An 18,666-nucleotide genomic window follows, 5' to 3' on the forward strand; every position below is an offset into this window, starting at 1 on the left:
TATCTGCAAACATCACATATATATTTTGCCATTACATTCTGTCTTCAATTAATACATTCAGTGTCAAGTGCTTTTTAAAATGCAGAAATATACACAGCTATATAACAGTATGACATAAATACAAACATTTCTGTTTGAGGAATTCAGTTTTTAACTATACACGAATTTTCTATAATAATACATTTCTTTAAGTTTGCAAACATTAATGAAAATGTAATACTTTTCAATAAACTATACAAGTTGTTATATTTGTAAGTTAGATTAGAGGCAATAATTTGAAAGTTACTGAAGTAGTAGAATATGATACATGAAAAATAATATACAAAATTTAAGTTTTCTTACGGGCACAAACACTGTGTAGGAATGTATTTCATTGCATTCTTGCTTGTTTCGACACAAAAATGAGAAACAAGCATAACTTCCAAGTCCAATTACAGCACCAAGAGTTGCTGACAGAGATATTCCCCGAGAGAAGAGATTGCTGTGATTGTTGTCATCCAACAAATTGTATCGTTGTGACAGCATATACGCTGCAGCAAATACCATTCCATATGATATGCTGTAAAGTATTGTACAACAAATTACTCTTACTCTTTATTGTATTCATCTCATTCAAGTATGAAATGTGTAAAGTGTAAGTAAATAAATATTAATACAAATCTTATTCAGTTAGAGGAGAAAACAATGGGGGAAAAAGCCCTACTTAATGATTCAACTTTTAGTCACACTGGAAAAAGGAAAAATAAGAGATAGATGTACCACTGCTAGACAGAATGAGTAATCATTGTGAACTCCATATCAGAACATAGACAAGTCGCAGCAAACTGCAATCTTATTCTAAATGTCTAAAATTTGAATACATTACAAATTAAGTAATTTATTTCACATTACAATGAACTTAAGGATTAATCTCCTATTACTCATGAGATCACTGGAGGTGAAAGAGGAACCTGGATTGAGGAAGGAAATTGGCCATATCTTTCTCAAGGTAACCATCCCAAAATTGCCTTAAGTAATCTGGGACTGTTAAAATGTCCCCAAATGCAATTGCAGTGTCTTACCATTACCACCACCTCACACAATATTATTTTACGTTACAGTAGCTGTTCAAATTAATGGCTACCATGATTCTGAAAAGTTGTATTGGAACAAATTATGAACTATCACACTGACTTTAATACTTCAGTGAAGTGGTGCATTTTGATCAGCTGCACAGATCCTAGCATTAGTTTAATGGCAGTGTCAACTCTAGTCTAATAAAACAAGACTCTAAACAGCAAAGAGTTTATTAGCATATATATCAAACAATGGAAAATCCAGAATGGAATGTAACCATTTTGTGAAAAGGATAGTTGCCACTTACCAGATAAAGGAGATGCTGAGTCACAGATAGGTACAACAAAAAGACTGTGACAAATAAATAGAAAAGCGCGCACTTGCACACACACACACACACACACACACACACACACACGACCGCAGTCTCAGACAACTGAAACCACACTGCAAACAGCAGCACCAGTGCATGATGGGAGTGGTGACTGGGTAGGGGTAAGGAGGAGGCTGGGATGGGGAGGGGGAGGGATAGTGTGGTGGGGGTGCCAGACAGTGAAGTGCTGCAGGTTAGATGCAGGGCAGGGGAGGTGGGGAGGGGAAATCAGCGGAAAAGTAGAGAAGTTAAAAGACTGAGTGTGATAGTGGAATGACAACTGTGGGTGCTGGAATGGGGACAGGGAAGGGGCTGGAGGGGTGAGGACAGTGACTTAATGGAGGGGACAGTCTTTTTGTTGTGCCTATCTGTGACTCAGCATTTCTGCTATATGGTGAGTAGCAACTTTCCTTTTCGTAATATTTTTAGCATGATATCTGATAAGTGAGCTATCAATTCTAGGATTAAAACCAACACAAAACATCCATCTTTATATCAAACTGCAATTTAAGATCACCTATGCAGTATTTTGGCTAAGTGTTCACAACAACAGGTCATAAGTGCCTTATTTTTCAGCACCTTCCTGAATTGCACTAGTTCTGTCTTGGCATTCTCGTCATACAAAATTAAGACTGGAAAATACTCCTTAAGCACACAGACAGATTTTTCTTGCACCTTGTTATAGGACAGTTTGATCTCTCCCTGCAGGGGCGTGCCTTGGAACAGAAGTCACTTACTGTTATGGTGAAAAAGTCATTTATGAATCACTGGTAGTACATGCACATTACAAGAAAACTTCTCAGATCACAAATGTGCCAAGGAGTCAGAAAATCTGTGACTGCTCTTATTTTCTTGGCATTCTACATCTACATCTATTCTCAGCAAGCCACCCAACGGTGTGTGGCAGAGGGCACTTTACGTGCCACTGTCATTACCTCCCTTCCTGTTCCAGTCACGTATGGTTCGCGGAAAGAACGACTGCCGGAAAGCCTCTGTGCATGCTCAAATCTCTCTAATTTTACATTCGTGATCTCCTCGGGAGGTATAAGTAGGGGGAAGCAATATATTAGATACTTCATCAAGAAACGCACCCTCTCGAAACCTGGACAGCAAGCTACACTGCGATGCAGAGCGCCTCTCTTGCAGAGTCTGCCACTTGACTTTGCTAAACATCTCTGTAACACTATCACACTTACCAAATAACCCTGTAAAAACGCGCCGCTCTTCTTTGGATCTTCTCTATCTCCTCTGTCAACCAGACCTGGTACGGATACCATACTGATGAGCAATACTCAAGTATAGGTCGAATGAGTAAGCCACCTCCTTTGTTGATGGACTACATTTTCTAAGGACTCTCCCAATGAATCTCAACCTGGCACCCACCTTACCAACAATTAATTTTATATGATCATTCCACTTCAAATCGTTCCGTACGCACACTCCCAGATATTTTACAGAAGTAACTGCTACCAGTGTTTGTTCTGCTATCATATAATTATACAATAAAGGATCCTTCTTTCTATGTATTCGCAATACATTTGTCTATGTTAAGGGTCAGTTGCCACTCCCTGCACCAAGTGCCTATCCGCTGCAGATCTTCCTGCATTTCGCTGCAATTTTCTAATGCTGCAACTTCTCTGTATACTACAGCACCATCCGCAAAAAGCGACATGAAACTTCTGACACTATCTACTAGGATATTTATATATATTGTGAAAAGCAATGGTCCTGTAACACTCCCCTGTGGCACGCCAGAGGTTACTTTAACGTCTGTAAATGTCTCTCCATTGAGAACAACATGCTGTGTTCTGTTTGCTAAAAATTCTTCAATCCAGCCACACAGCTGGTCTGATATTCCGTAGGCTCTTACTTTGTTTATCAGGTGACAGTGCGGAAATGTATCGAACACCTTCCGGAAGTCAAGGAAAATGGCATCTACCTGGGAGCCTGTATATATTTTTTTCTGGGTCTCACACGATCGCTGTTTCCAGAAACCATGTTGTTTCCTACAGAGTAGATTCTGGGTTTCCAGAAATGACATGATACGCAAGCAAAAAACATGTTCTAAAATTCTACAACAGATTGATGTCAGAGATACAGACTTATAGTTTTGCGCATCTGCTCGACGACCCTTCTTGAAAGCTGGAACTACCTGTGCTCTATTCCAATCATTTGGAACCTTCCGTCCCTCTAGAGACTTGCGCTACACGGCTGTTAGAAGGGGGGCAAGTTCTTTCGTGTACTCTGTGTAGAATCGAATTAGTATCCCGTCAGGTCCAGTGGACTTTCCTCTGTTGAGTGATTTCAGTTGCTTTTCTATTCCTTGGACACTTATTTTGATGTCAGCCATTTTTTCGTTCATGCGAGGATTTAGAGAAGGAACTGCAGTGCGGTCTTCCTCTGTGAAACAGCTTTGGAAAAAAGGTGTTTAGTATTTCAGCTTTATGCATGTCATCCTCTGTTTCAATGCCATTATCATCCCAGAGTGTCTGGATATGCTGTTTCAATCCATTTACTGATTTAATATAAGACCAGTACTTCCTAAGATTTTCTGTCAAGTCGGTACATAGAATTTTACTTCCAAATTCACTGAACGCTTCACGCATAGCCTTCCTTATGCTAACTTTAACATCGTTTAGCTCCTGTTTGTCTGAGAGGTTTTGGCTGCGTTTAAATTTGCAGTGAAGCTCTCTTTGCTTTCGCAGTAGTTTCCTAATTTTGTTGTTGAACCACGGTGGGTTTTTCCCATCCCTCACAGTTTTACTCAGCACGTACCTGTCTAAAATGCATTTTACGATTGCCTTGAACTTTTTCCATAAACAATCAACATTGTCAGTGTCGGAACAGAAATTTTCATTTTGATCTGTTAGGTAGTCTGAAATCTGCCTCCTATTACTCTTGCTAAACAGATAAACCTTCCTCCCCTTTTTTATATTCCTATTTACTTCCACATTCAGGGATGCTGCAACGGCCTTATGATCACTCATTCCCTGTTCTGCACTTACAGAGTCGAAAAGTTCAGGTCTGTTTGTTATCAGTAGGTCCAAGATGTTATCTCAATGAGTCGGTTCTCTGTTTAATTGCTCGAGGCAATTTTCAGATAGTGCACTCAGTATAATGTCACTCAATGCTCTGTCCCTACCACCCGTCCAAAATATCTGAGGGTCCCAGTCTATATCTGGTAAATTGAAATCTCCACCTAAGACTATAACATGCTGAGGAAATTTAAGTGAAATGTATTCCAGATTTTCTCTCAATTGTTCTGCCACTAATGCTGCTGAGTCAGGAGGTCAGTAAAAGGAGCCAATTATTAACCTAGCTCGGTTGTTGAGTATAACCTCCACCCATAATAATTCACAGGAAGTACCCACTTCTATTTCACTACTGGATAAACTACTACTAACAGCGACAAACCCGCCACCACCGGTTGCATGCAATCTATCCTTTCTAAGCACCATCTGTGCCTTTGTAAAAATTTCAGCAGAATTTATCTCTGGCTTCAGCCAGCTTTCCGTACCTATAATGATTTCAGCTTCGGTGCTTTCTATCAGCGCTTGAAGTTATGGTACTTTAGCAACACAGCTTCGACAGTTTACAATTACAATACCGATTGCTGCTTGGTCCCTGCATGTCCTGACTTTGCCCCACACCCTTTGAGACTGTTGCCCTTTCTGTACTTGCCCAAGGCCATCTAACCTAAAAAACCACCCAGTCCACACCACACAACACCTGCTACCTGTGTAGCCACCTGATGTGCGTAGTGGACTCCTGACCTATCCAGCGGAACCCCAAACCCCACCACCCTATGGCGCAAGTCGAGGAATCTGCAGCCCACATGGTCGCAGAACCGTCTCAGCCTCTGATTCAGACCCTCCACTTGGCTCTCTACCAAAGGTCCGCAGTCAGTCCTGTCAACGATGCTGCAGATGGTGAGCTCTGCTTTCATCCCGCTAGCGAGACTGGCAGTCTTCACCAAATCAGATAGCCGCCAGAAGCCAGAGAGGATTTCCTCTGATTCATAGCGACACACATCACATGAGCGACCACCTGCAGATGGGTGCACCCTGTACATTGAGGTGGACTCAGTCATTGTTAACTAAGTGCCACAAGATTTCTATTTTTTCAGTGATGAAGAGGCATTGGTTCAGATTGAAGTGGGGGCCTACAATGTGACCAAACTTCAACACTGTTGTCAGGTGGACTTAAGATGTTCTTCAAATGTCTTAAAAAATTACAATGTCATCCAGATAACAATGACATGCTGACCGTTTAAGGTGCTGAAGCAGGTTGTCCATCAATAATCGAATGTAGCTAAAGCCTTACATACTCCAAATAGCATAACTATGAACTCATCCTGCTCACCCATGTCAACCTTGATTTTCCAATACCCTGTCAGTATGTCAATAATTGAGAAAAACTTTGCTCCTCTCAACCTGCCTAGGGTGTCATCAATGATTTGTGACTTTGCTCACTTGCCAGTCCTCCTTGACAAGAAGCACAAGAGTGGACTGAGGACTCTCCGAAGATTCCATGATGTCATCTTGAGGCATAATCTTCTCCGCTTCCTCCTGGATTTACCATTGTTCAACCTATACAAATGCTGGCTAATTGGTGAATGATACCACTGTTGATACAAAGTTCTACCACGGGCTGCTTGGTCTGTCTACTCTCCACTCCAGATTCAAAAGCATTAAAAACTGATGCAGAATGGCTATCACTAGTAAACACTGTTCCTCGGTAAGGTAAGATCCTATTGGCAGTTTGATATTAGCTTCCTCCCCTGCAATGTCTGTAGTGATAGTGGAGGACGATTCTTTGTCGATGGGACTAAGCTGCCTAACTTGGACTGGTTTGGCTGATCCTACACACATACTTTTACAGATGAGTTGTGGCTGTTCATAACAATTAGTGATACAAAGTTCTTTTTGGACATCAATAGTGCTTATGATTATTACTGGCACATAGATTTCTCTTGTGAGTATGAATATCTTTTTGCAGTCAACAAAAGGGTCACAGTTTAACTGTGCATCTTGATTGATGAGTGGAACTCATCTTGTTGATGATAGGATAATGCCTTCAACGGCAAACATTGCCAACAGCAATTTTTGTTACGTGTGCTTGTTATAATTGTTTTGTCCATCTGGAGCTCTCATCTCTCACAGTCTATGACTGCTTGTGTTGCCTGTGAGAAGTCCCAGTAAAGAGCAACACTATGACTACATGCTGTAAATGACAAAATTGAAGGGTTGTATTCTCTCTTTCATAGTTGTTCTTTCCATACCTTGACATCTTGATAAATGTCATCCATGGAGGATTTTCATCTTTGGCCACCTCATGGACAGTTACCTCATTCAATTTTCCTGATTTTAGTGGCTAAGGGAGTGCCTGGTACTTCTATATGGCAACAGGAAATGGCTAAAGCATACTGGGAAGCAACCATGTCTGGGGTACAGCTACAGTCGTCTGCAGCTGACTGGTGTAAATAGGGCTGTCATCACCATTGACATCTTGTGGCTTAATAGTCGAACATTCACAATGTTTCTCTGCAGTAACATACAATGTGTCTAGGGCATCATATTTGCATTTTGGCCTCCATTTTCCAAATGCCTGTTTTTCTGTGTTGTTTTATACTTGGTTGAGGAGTTGGTTATGTCTGTGTTGGTCTGATACTCGGCCATTGTTTAACAGTTGAGGCATAGGTCCAAGTTGGCCAAACCTGTTCTTCATGGTGCACTTGACCATAGGCAGGGACTGGTGCCAAATATCAATACATCTGTTCTTTGACGTTCTTTGAATGGGATAGAGATTCATAGCTTTCACATCTTCTGAACTCAGTCCCACATTTCTGGCCACTCTTCTCTTACTACCTGGGGTGTGAGAGAAAGCTGACAAGATCTTACATTTGATGAAAAGAGTCACAAAATAGATGTACCATGGTCTTCTGGTAAACTATGCCACAGGAACAGAGGAATTCATGAAGTGGTACCAGCACATTGATGAACTGAAACAGAAGATAACTCAACAAAAGAGACATGACCACTTCCCAAATGGGGGCCCTGTAGCAGTTGTGGTAGCTGTCATCTGACTAGTGACAGGGACTTCTCACAGGCAACACAAGCAGTCATAGACTGTGAGAGATGAGAGCTCCTGCCTCTCTCATACGCCAGATAACAACAGAAGAGGCAACCAGAATAGCTGGACCAAGTACAAAAGAGATAGGAGCCATGAATATCGACTCCATCCAGCAGGAGGGTATTGAGAATGTCAAAGAACAGGTGTTTTGACCTTTGGCATCAACCTTCACCACCTGTCAAACACACCAAAAAGAAGGGACCAATTATCTCTGACTTATTCTGCAACTTCAAGCAACAATACAGTGTTTGACCAACACAGATCAAATCACTTCATCTCCCAAGTACAACATCCCCAAGTACACAAGATGGAGAAGGAAAGGCCGTTTTGAAGGAATCATCCTGGAATTTGTATTAATCAATTTAGGGAAATCACGGAAAATGAGGATGGCCACATGCAGGTTTGAACCATCGTCCTCCAGAATGCAAGTCCAGAATGCAAGTCCAGTGTGCTAACCACTGTGCTACCCTGCTCAGCTTGTTTGCTGTTGAAGACATTTTTATCCCACCGCCAGCAATCAAAGTATTCAGTTAAACTGTGGAGCTTTTGTCAGTTACAAAAACCAGCAATGATCTTAACCATTTTAGATGGTCAAGGAGCATTTCCAATTATTAATTGTTAAGAGCAACCAAAAGTCATCCTAAATATAACGATCCTGAAAGATAACCAAACTGTCCAGGAAGGGAAGCTTAGTATCATCAACGAAGAATAATGCACTACTATTTAATTGGGAATAGAATCTGGCATGTCTGAGGGACAATGTCGATGACTGATAGCTGTTCTGTGTCAGTTTTTGGATGCTTTCAAATCCAGGGTGGAGAAACAATAGAGCAAGCAGCTCACGATAAATCACCCACTATATCAACACACATTCACCAATTTGCCAGCATTCGTATAAGGTGTCTAAGGCTAAAGGAGACAATTTGGAAGTGGAGAAGATGCTGGAAGATGACATCACTGAACCTTCCAACAGTCCATCATTCTCTCCTGTGGTCTTTATGAAGAAGTAGAATAGGACATGGTATTTCTGTATCAACTACCACCAACTGAACAAAATCACGAAGAAAGGTGTCTATCCATTGCCACATATTGATGACAGTCTAGACTGCTTGCCATTTTTTGAGGACATCTGAAGAACATCTAAGGTGCCTGACAACAGTGTTGAACAGTGTTCAGACTGCTGGTCTCTACCTTAAACCAAAAAAAAGAGTATCTATGGTGGCCAAGAAATAAAAATCTTGGGGCACCTAGTTCACGGGAACTGAGCCCATCCCAACTCAGAGAAAATAAGAGGCAGCACATTTTTCAATTCCACAGCACATTCGTGATGTGAGAAGTTTTCTTGGAATGTGCTCATACTACCAGTGATTCATGAAGGTTTCTGTACCATAGCATGATCCTTGCAAGAACTACTGTAGGGAGACGGCAAATTTTCTTTGGGTGAGGTACAAGAAACATCTTCCCTTTTCCTTAAGGAAGCCATATAATCATCTCCAATCCTAGCATCACATGGTGAGAATGCCTAAACAGAACTTCATATCAACACTAGTGGTTTTGGAATTGGTGCAGTTTTAGTGCAAAATAAAGAAGGCGATGAAAAGGTGATACCTTATCCTTCCAGAGTATTCTCCAAGTCAGAGATGAATTACACAACAACTATCTATTGCTATGCACTAAACATCTGGCTGGTACATGTCACCTACCCAATATTTACAGCCTTCTTCATTGGCCTACAAGATATTACTATTTAATGGGTGTGCTAATGTGGATTGTTTAACAGTAGGTATACAGGATATATCTTCTTTATTGTAAATATTTTATTTATTGTGATTTAGATCAGCACAGCTTACAGAAGATGTTATTTGGTACATTTGTTTAAATTAAATTTCCTCTGTAATGTAAACACTGTACACACATTAAAAACAGATGCAGTAGCAATGGCATCAATTCTCTGCCAAGGAGATCAGTTATGTTCTGGCTGTTATGTTGGTGCAACTAATAAAGGTGAGTTGTACTTAACTAAAAATCCTGCCTTCAAATTTGGACTTCAAAAAAGAGCAAGAACTCGAAAGCTAATGCAAATACTGTTTCCCGTTACAAGTTTTTGTGCACCACACATCTGTTTGCTACAGATAAGCAGTTGCCTTTCCCTAATTTTATGTAATTGTTACAGTTGCATCAACACACCCTCTGCAACATCCTAAAAATAACAATACCAAAATTTATGCAGAGCATATCTAAGTGTGTGTGTGTGCGCAAAGACGTTTCTAATGGCATTTAGTAATCAAGGAGTTGTAATCTACAAAATGTTCCTTAATGGAAGAGAAATCAAACTGTGTTAAGTCTGCAGATTTGAGGGCAGATAAGCACTTCTTCACTGATATGATATCATAATAACATCAGTTTAATTCTGAAGGGAATTCATGTCTGAATTCACACAATCCTAGTAAGAACGAAGAAGTAGAAGCTCTCTTGCAAGAATACATGTGAATTATTTTAAATTGACTCATACGGTTTGAGAACAGTAGAATCTCACCTTAATTGTCATCTTCCTGACAAAAGCCAAAAAGATTGAGATACTGGACCTTGGAAAATTTAAATTTCTGTTAAAGCTCACCAGAAGATACGGGAACTCCTCAAATGCCTCTATACTGATTCTAATGTTGTTAGCACCAATGCTGCTATCCTAGGTGCAGGTGTGAGTCAACTACTGCAAAATGTTGATACTGGCAAAAGAAACACTAGCAAAAAAACAGACAACCAGCTCTTTAAGGTGGGACTCATTGTCAGCATTTACAATGACTGAAATGACACAAGCTATTAAAAAAATTGCAACAGAGGTTGTACACTTGGTCTCAACAATATTACTTGTAACTCAGCATTGGCAGCTAAGTCTATAATGACTGCCTGACCTCAAATCTAATGCAGATGATCTGGAGCAAAACCAAACTAACTGCAATACTTAATGAGGAAAGGCCCATCTGCTGCAAGAAATTCTGTCCATCTCTCCATTTTGCAAGCTGTGTAAGGTATTTCAAAATATGGAGCTAAACAGCTCAAGTCCAATACTCAGACTGTAGCTCATCCTATGAGAAGCAGATTTCAGCTCTTAACTGGAACAATGCTTCAACCTGAAATATCCTCGAGGCACCTTGGAGCATACACTTACACATGGTATCAAACCTTTTGGTCAAACTGACAGATGATATTGGGTCCACAACTGAATATATTGAGACAGGGAACCAATGGTCAGCAATCGATATTTATTATGTTATGGACATAGACCACGCACACTGCATAACAACAATGTAACTCATAGTAATTGTTTAAAGTGACAATCGCTGGTCTCAATGCACGCGTAATAACAGTGCATAAAGTTCTTCTCTCAAAGATACCTGTTGTCTGTTGTACCAGGGGAGAGGCAGCTTGAACTCTAGCAAACAGATATTCATCCGTTTCTATGGGGATTTCACACACCAATATCTTGACGTAACCCCAGAGGAAAATTCCAGAGATGCAAGATCTGGCAACTACGCTGGTTGTAGGACAGGACCTCTCCTTCCAATCTAACACTGAATGTATATGTTGTTCAGATGCTCACAGACAGTAACATCGAAGTGGACTGGTACACTGCCATGTTGAAACCACATCCATTCGTGGACAAGTGGTACAGTTTCCAAGAACTGTGGCAACACATCTCGCAGGAACACAAGGTAACATGGAACAGTCAAAATGGGGAGGTGGCAAATAAGGTCCTATTACATGGCCTTGGATAATGCCTGCCCATATATTGACAGAGAATCATTGCTGGCTGCCAGCGATGTGGGTGGCATAGGGTTGTCCTCACAATATGGGTATTACAGCTGTTGAAAACAACATCGCAGGTGAATGAGGTCTCATCTGTGAACAATACACATTGTACGAAGTTCAGCACTACAGCACTGCAATGGATAATCCATTGACAGAAGTGAATGCAGGGCTCAAAATCTGCTGGTCCCAGTGCTTGCACACATTCTTTATGAGGGGTGTAATACCTCATCCACAATTACTCTCCACACTGTATCCTTTGAAGCATTCATTTCGTCGGCAAGTTGATGGGTACTTATTGCTGGGTGGTCAGTCACATGATCTAACACCATCTCCTCAGAGTCTGTCATTTGGAGTGTCTTTGGTGGGAACCCTGGCCAGCTCTCTGAGGTGTGAATGACCCCTTCTCTCTTAAGCTGGTATCCACAGAGAGAAAAGTCTTCCAAGTAGGATGACACCTGTTGGGAAAGTGTTCTCTGTACATTTGTGCTGCTTTATGAGCTCTACACCCAACTGCACTGTATATTAAATGCATGTCTGCCAACTCTAGTCAGGAATAATGTTCCATCTCTGAGCAGGTGTCACGCACTATGTATAGTAACACACCTCACCATGGACACATCACAAGCTGTATGATGCAATGGAGAAGTGACATCAGACATAGTGGTGTGTGTGTGTGATGGGGGGGGGGGGGGGGGCACAGGTTAATGGGTTAATACACTGGTGCGATGCATATAGTTGTCACATGACACATGTGCTATGAGCTAAGTTGTGTACATTATGGATGTTTACTGGTCAGAGGTGTGCACTGTTTATCATCTAATGCCTGTTCCAGTGTACAACAGATACCTGGGATCTTTGAACCATTGTACTACATGCATTGAAATTGGTGATCATTGCTTTGAACAATTACTTGAGCTACTTTGTTGTTATTTGGTGTATGCTGTGTATGTTCACAATACAATAAATATGTATTTCTGGCCATTGTTTCCCTATTTCAATATAATCGGTTATTGACACACTATCACCTTGTTCAATTTCATCAAAAAAGTTTGAGATACCCTATCTACAAACAACACTGTATCATAAGAAAACAGGAAGAACCACTAGAAACACTGCTAAGGAGGCTTACAGGAAGCAAAAGGAGTAAACAACCAGCAGTACTACATCTATATCTACATCTGCATCTGCATCAATACTCTGAAGCCACTGTGAAGTGCATGACAGAGAATGATTCCCATTGTATCAGTTATTAGTGCTTCTTCCAATTCTAGCTATCAGGTACGGCTCCCATACGCTTGAACACTATTCTAGGCTGAGTTGGACAGATGTTTTGCAAGCAATCTCCTTTGTAGATTAACTGCATTTTCTATTATTCCACCAATAAACAAAAGTCTGCCACCTAGTTTATCTACAACCGTGCCTTGTGATAGTTTCATTTCATATCTTGCAAATAGTTAAAACCAAACAACAAATTTTTGGCAATATAATGTAATCAGGTAGATAAAAAAATCTACAGACCAAACAGCGGCAGAACACGCACATAAAAGAAGGTTACAATTTGCAAGCTAAGTGCATTGTACATAACAGAGGTGGAAAGAGGAATGGTGAAAAATAGACAGGCCAGTAAACTAAAGATGTAGAAAATCAAAAGGGAGTCAAAAAGGAATAGTTACTGTGAAGAAATGCTTAAATGGAAGAAATTAACATAAATTAAGATCAAGTGGGTGGCGAGAACCAGGGACATATTGTAGTGCTAGCTCCCACCTGCGGAGTTCTGAGAAACTGGTGCCTGAGGGAAGAATCCAGATGGCGTGTGTGGTGAAATAGGCACCGAGGTCACAATTGCCATGTTGTAGAGCACGCTCTGCAGCAGCATATTGCATGTTGCCACCATGCACCAAATGCCTATGCCCATTCATCCTAATCAATAATTTGGTGGTAGTCATGTCGATGTAAAAGGCTGAACAGTGTTTACGTAACAGATGGTACATGACATATGTCTTTCACAGGTGGCTGTCCCTTTGATGGTACATATTTTGCCAGTTACATGGCTGGTGTATGTGGTGGTAGGAGGGTGCATAGGGCAAGTCTTGCAGTAGGGACCACTACAGGGATAGGAGCCATAGGGTAGGGAGATGGGTGCAGAAGGAGCACAGGGTTTGACAAGGACATCGCAGAGACTGGGAACTATTCTAAGTTGGTGGGAAAAATCTCAGACTACCACCAAATTGGTGGGAAAAATCTCAGACTACCACCAAATTAGCAGTTAGGATGAATGGGCATAGGCAGAGGGTGTAAACTGGTAACACACCTCACCCAGTTGCAAAGCATGCTCTGCAAAATGACAGTCATGACCTCAATGCCTGTTTCACCACATGTGCCATTTGGATACTTCCCCCAAACACCAGTTTCTCTGAACTCAACACATTGGAACTAGCACTACAATATGTTCCTGGTTCGCACCATCCACCTGGCCTTAATTTACGTTAATTTCTTCCGTCTCAGGTTTTCTTAACTGTAACTACTCTTTGTTTCACTCTGTTTTAGTTTTCTACTTCTTTCATGGTCTTTCCTGCCTATTTTTCACTCCCCCCCCCCCCTTCCACTTCAGTTACGTACAATGCACTTAGCTTTTCACTCATATTAATTTGTCCACAATGTTTTAGCAGTAATCTCTGCCTTGCATATTACCCTCTGTTCTGCCTTTAAGCTCTCAGGTTCTCAAATCTGATTCGGTGCAGTCCCCAGCAGTCAGTCTTTCATTATCATTCCGTCTGGTAATTCTCCCATGACCATGGTTCTGGATGACTCTTTTGAAGTCTGCCCTTTTCCCTAGACCTGTCCAGTCCTTTTCCTTCATCCCTCTTCCTTCCCCTTCAACCCTCATGCTGGAAGAAGGAGCCACTGGCTCTGAAAGCTTGGTTAATTATAACCTTCTTTTATGTACGTTTTCTGCCAATGCTTGGCTGAGTAGATTTTTTTTATCTACCCAATTACATTACATAGTTAAACACATATGTATACGAGTTGAATGATCCAGTTATGACTCATTAACATTGTTGTCGTAGGATATTATGATTTTTCATTTTGTGAAGGGCAAAATTTCATATTCGTGAACATTAAAAGCAATCTGCTAATCTTCTTTCAGTAAGTACTCATTATAGGTAGTTGCATCATTTGCAGAAAGTCTGAGTTACTATTAATATTGTCTACCAGATCATTAATATACAGCAAGAACACATTTCCCTGGTGCGCACCTCAATAACCATAAGTAATTCTTTTTTATTCACATTTTTGCTGTGGGACATCACCACCCAAAGGAACTTTTGCCACAACAAACATCTGCCAACACGTACAACATAGGCTATTTGTTCTTAATAAATAGCATTATTAATTGTGGTTGCTTTCTGTTTATACGGGTGCACAGCTATACTCTAGGGACAAAATAACAGTCAAAGCAATGGAAACAAGCTCATTCTCTGCACCACCAAAGAAAGCAAAGAGAATTCCTTTGGCGGGAAAGGTCATGGCATTAGTGTTCTGGGATGCAAAGGGGATTCTGTTTGTAGATTATCTCCCCACTCAAACAATTACTGGAGAATACTATGCTAACCTCATGGACAAACTGCAATGAAAGACATGTGAAGAAAGGCCAGATTCAGCAAGAAAGAAAGTCATCTCCCATCACGACAATGTGAGCCCACACACATGTGCCGTCACCACGGCAAAATTATATGAACTAAGGTATGAATTGTTGCCACACCTGCCTTATTCACCTGATATGGCTCTGTCAGACTTCCATCTCTTCCCAAAACTGAAAATTTTTCGTGGTGGATGAAGACTCACTTCAAACAAATATTTGATAGCCTGAGTTTACAACTATTTTGCACGCCTGAAGGAAACTCATTTTTGAGATGGGATCAAGGCACTGGAACATTGTTGGACTAAGTGCATTAATCTACAAGGAGACTACATTGAAAAATGAAAATAGTTTGTGATGTAATTACTTTTTTTCTTTCTGTTCCGAGAACTTTTCAAACCACCCTCATACTTTACTATATGAAATAACGGGTACAATTAATAGCACCCTCTGCACAGACACTATCCATCCACATAGAAATGGCAGTCCAGATGAAAAGTGTTGATTAGGAAAACTGTTAGATATCATATGTAGTGCATTCAGACGCCAAACAGAAATTGATGGCACCTGGGGAAGCTCTGGCATCTGGTAGATAAGTAAACTGGAAGATTTACCAACTCCTAAACAGATTAAGGAGAGGAGTACAAAGAACAAATGCAATTCCTTAGAGGTTACACCAATTGGTGTGACTGGAGGGCAATAAAATATCCAGCACTTTTACTTCTCTCGCTTTTGGTTGGAAACTTGTACACTGGCAGATCTCTTTCTGACAAAGAACAAAGATGTCAAGCATGCCAATTTCTAGGCTAAATAATTTTCAGACAATAAATACTGATGTTTCATAATATGTCTCAACATTTAACAAGTGTAAACACCATTCTGGAACACACAATGCATATCATTATTAGCTTATTACAAACAAATTATACTGATCAGCTTTTACCAACTTGTAGGGAAAAATGTAAAGACAACTGGTGAAACATCAAGAAAACAAATGTCAGCTGAAGAATCTGAGACAGAAGCCAACAAGTCCAATGTCATTTGAGAAAACTGCAAAATTACAAGGAGAGAGAATGGGTGAAGTGATTTTTCCTTTCATACAATTCATTGGCTTTCTTGGATTAGTCTTCCTGTTTTGTCCATATAGTATTTTTAGCTCTTGCCTATCATCTTTTTTCATCGTTTTGCAATTTCTTTTCTCCACTGTCATCTTTCCTGCTCTTAATTTATATTGACAGTGCAGATATTTCACTTCCTGCAAGTATGTGCTTGCCAGCCATTCGGTCTCCTTGTACTTATTATTTATAAGCCTGAGTACGATTTAAATGCTTGAGGTGACAAAACTGTTTCATACCTGTATCGGTCCAGCTTCCAACGAAACCACCATTCATGAATATCATCATCTGTTGTAACAAATAAGGCTTTCCACGGACGCGTAACAAATACCTTTTCAAAGAAAACCTGCAACGGAAGAAAAAAATTAACTAAGAGGTACATATGCAAACTGGAAAAATTAATGAAATTTCAGTATCCTATCACATTAATGAAACATGTATTATCATGAAGATATTGAGTGATTTTAGCTACCATCCCCTCCTTCCCTGCCCAATTTCCATACGTCCAATTACCAACATTACTTCATCTCATATGCTATACAGCTACAAAGAATTTTATTTGAAAACTGTACTTATAAAGATCATGACCTATGATCACTGGCCCCCATAACAGCCTCCCACTAAACCTCAGACCTTGGAAAAGAAAGTACAGAAGAAACTGAGGCTATGCCAAATGAATCTGATGGTTATTATAAATAAATCTCTACCACACAAGTGAAGCTAGAGTTCCTGACACCTATTAAAGTAAGTGGAAAGTTAAGGTCACAAATTTTCAGTCAGGCACAGAAATGGCATTAATATAAGTGAAACACTTTTTTATGTTAGTATATGTTCTGTAATAACGTAACTGAAGTGGCAAATTGATCTGGGAAATAATTTTGTTTATACAGTTTTTAAAAGTAACCATTATGTGTGTTTTGTGCAAATGAATAATGTACAGCACCATAGAATAATGAAATTACTTTTTTTGAGAGGTTTATTGCTGACAGATATTCATCTCAAGTTGGTGAAGGATTGTTTATAAGGAGCGCAAGCTGCAGTGTTGGCTCAGTGGTTACCTTGACTACTTTAGTTATTTATATTCTACCAAGGATTTTCCATTATCATGCGAATTGTCAAATCATCCATACTCTTCTTTGGATCTGGCACCCTAATTACCACAGGGTTCTACACACAGTATATAAAAATTCGTGACTGGAAAACATTCAGACACTGGTGAAGAGGCTGTCACATCCACAGATAAATATTTTGCAAAACTACAGTTTGTGCTACCAGGCTGTGAATTTCTCATCTTTCTCTCATAATCAATAATTCACAACAAAAATGACAAATATATATATATTTGGGGTCTCTGCACTGATTAGCCAGAACGTTATATGACAACCTACCTAATAGCCGGTATTGTCCACCTTTGGAACGAATAACAGTGGTGACACATTGTGGCATGGAAGCAATGGGTAGGTTGCTGTGGGAGATGACACCACATGCGCACACAGAAGTAACATAATTCCAAAAAATTCTGGAGAGAGGGCAATGAGTTCTGACACCACATTCAATCACATCTCAGATGTGTTCGATCAGGTTGGAAGGGGGGGGGGGGAGGGGGGGCAGAACATCATTTGGAACTCACCACTGTGTCTCTTAAACCACTCCGTCACGTTCTTACCGAAAAATACCACTGCCCTCAGGAAACATGAACATCATGAAGGACGTATGTGGTCCGCAATCAGTGTACAACACTCCTTGATCATCATGGCACCTTGCACGAGCTCCACTGGACCCATGGATGCCAACATGGATGAAACTTCCTGGCAGATTAAAACTGTGTGCCCGACCGAGACTCGAACTCGGGACCTTTGCCTTTCGCGGGCAAGTGCTCTACCATCTGAGCTACCGAAGCACGACTCACGCCCGGTCCTCACAGCTTCACTTCTGCCAGTATCTTGTCTCCTACCTTCCAAACTTTACAGAAGCTCTCCTGCGAACCTTGCAGAACTAGCACTCCTGAAAGAAAGGATACTGCGGAGACATCAGCACACAATCCACTGCAGAGTGAAAATCTCATTCTGGAAACATCCCCCAGGCTGTGGCTAAGCCATGTCTCCTCACAAGGTGACACTGCTACTGTCTGTATGGGTTTATGTGGATAGGAGGTTGGTGGTCATAATGTTCTGGCTGATCAGTGTATATAAACAAACTGGGAACTTTAAGCTTTCAGGTGACATGGTTTACTGTTCTTAGTGCTACAATATTGCAAAAAGTGAGACAGGATTATAAAACTGTCAAAAATCCACTGAGAAGATGTAAGAAAAGGCTGTTATGTCATTTTGTAACTTGACTCTACAAAGCTCTCTTCCACTTCTCGACCCTCTGCAGATGAAGAAGAAGTCACACAGCAAGAATTGGTGTTACTGCTTAGCAGGTTCACTGCATCAAGAGAATTCTGAACAGCACAATAAAATAGTTAAGGTAAAAAGTATCATTGGTAGCATCATGGTAACAGATCATTTGGAAGGTAACAAGTATTCCAGGCTCAATTC

The 18,666-nt window shown here is 40.6% G+C and overlaps 1 protein-coding gene across 3 annotated transcripts in view; it reads right to left on the reverse strand.

Annotated features, from left to right (window-relative positions):
- The window catches only part of LOC124787742 (N-acetylneuraminate 9-O-acetyltransferase), a 254,809-nt gene that overhangs the window by 14,654 nt on the left and 221,489 nt on the right, over positions 1–18,666 (reverse strand). For all 3 annotated transcript variants that reach the window (XR_007015998.1, XM_047254605.1, XM_047254606.1), the window contains 2 exons: positions 16,366–16,472; positions 343–559 (listed from right to left, as the gene is read on the reverse strand). Coding sequence is in view for 2 of the 3 variants with exons in the window: in XM_047254605.1 (XP_047110561.1) it covers positions 343–559; positions 16,366–16,472 (324 nt within the window). In the remaining variant the exon portion in view is untranslated. The remainder of the gene's footprint in view (positions 1–342; positions 560–16,365; positions 16,473–18,666) is intronic.

Source organism: Schistocerca piceifrons, chromosome 3 (assembly GCF_021461385.2).
Source record: "Schistocerca piceifrons isolate TAMUIC-IGC-003096 chromosome 3, iqSchPice1.1, whole genome shotgun sequence".
Taxonomy (NCBI): Eukaryota; Metazoa; Arthropoda; class Insecta; order Orthoptera; family Acrididae; genus Schistocerca; species Schistocerca piceifrons.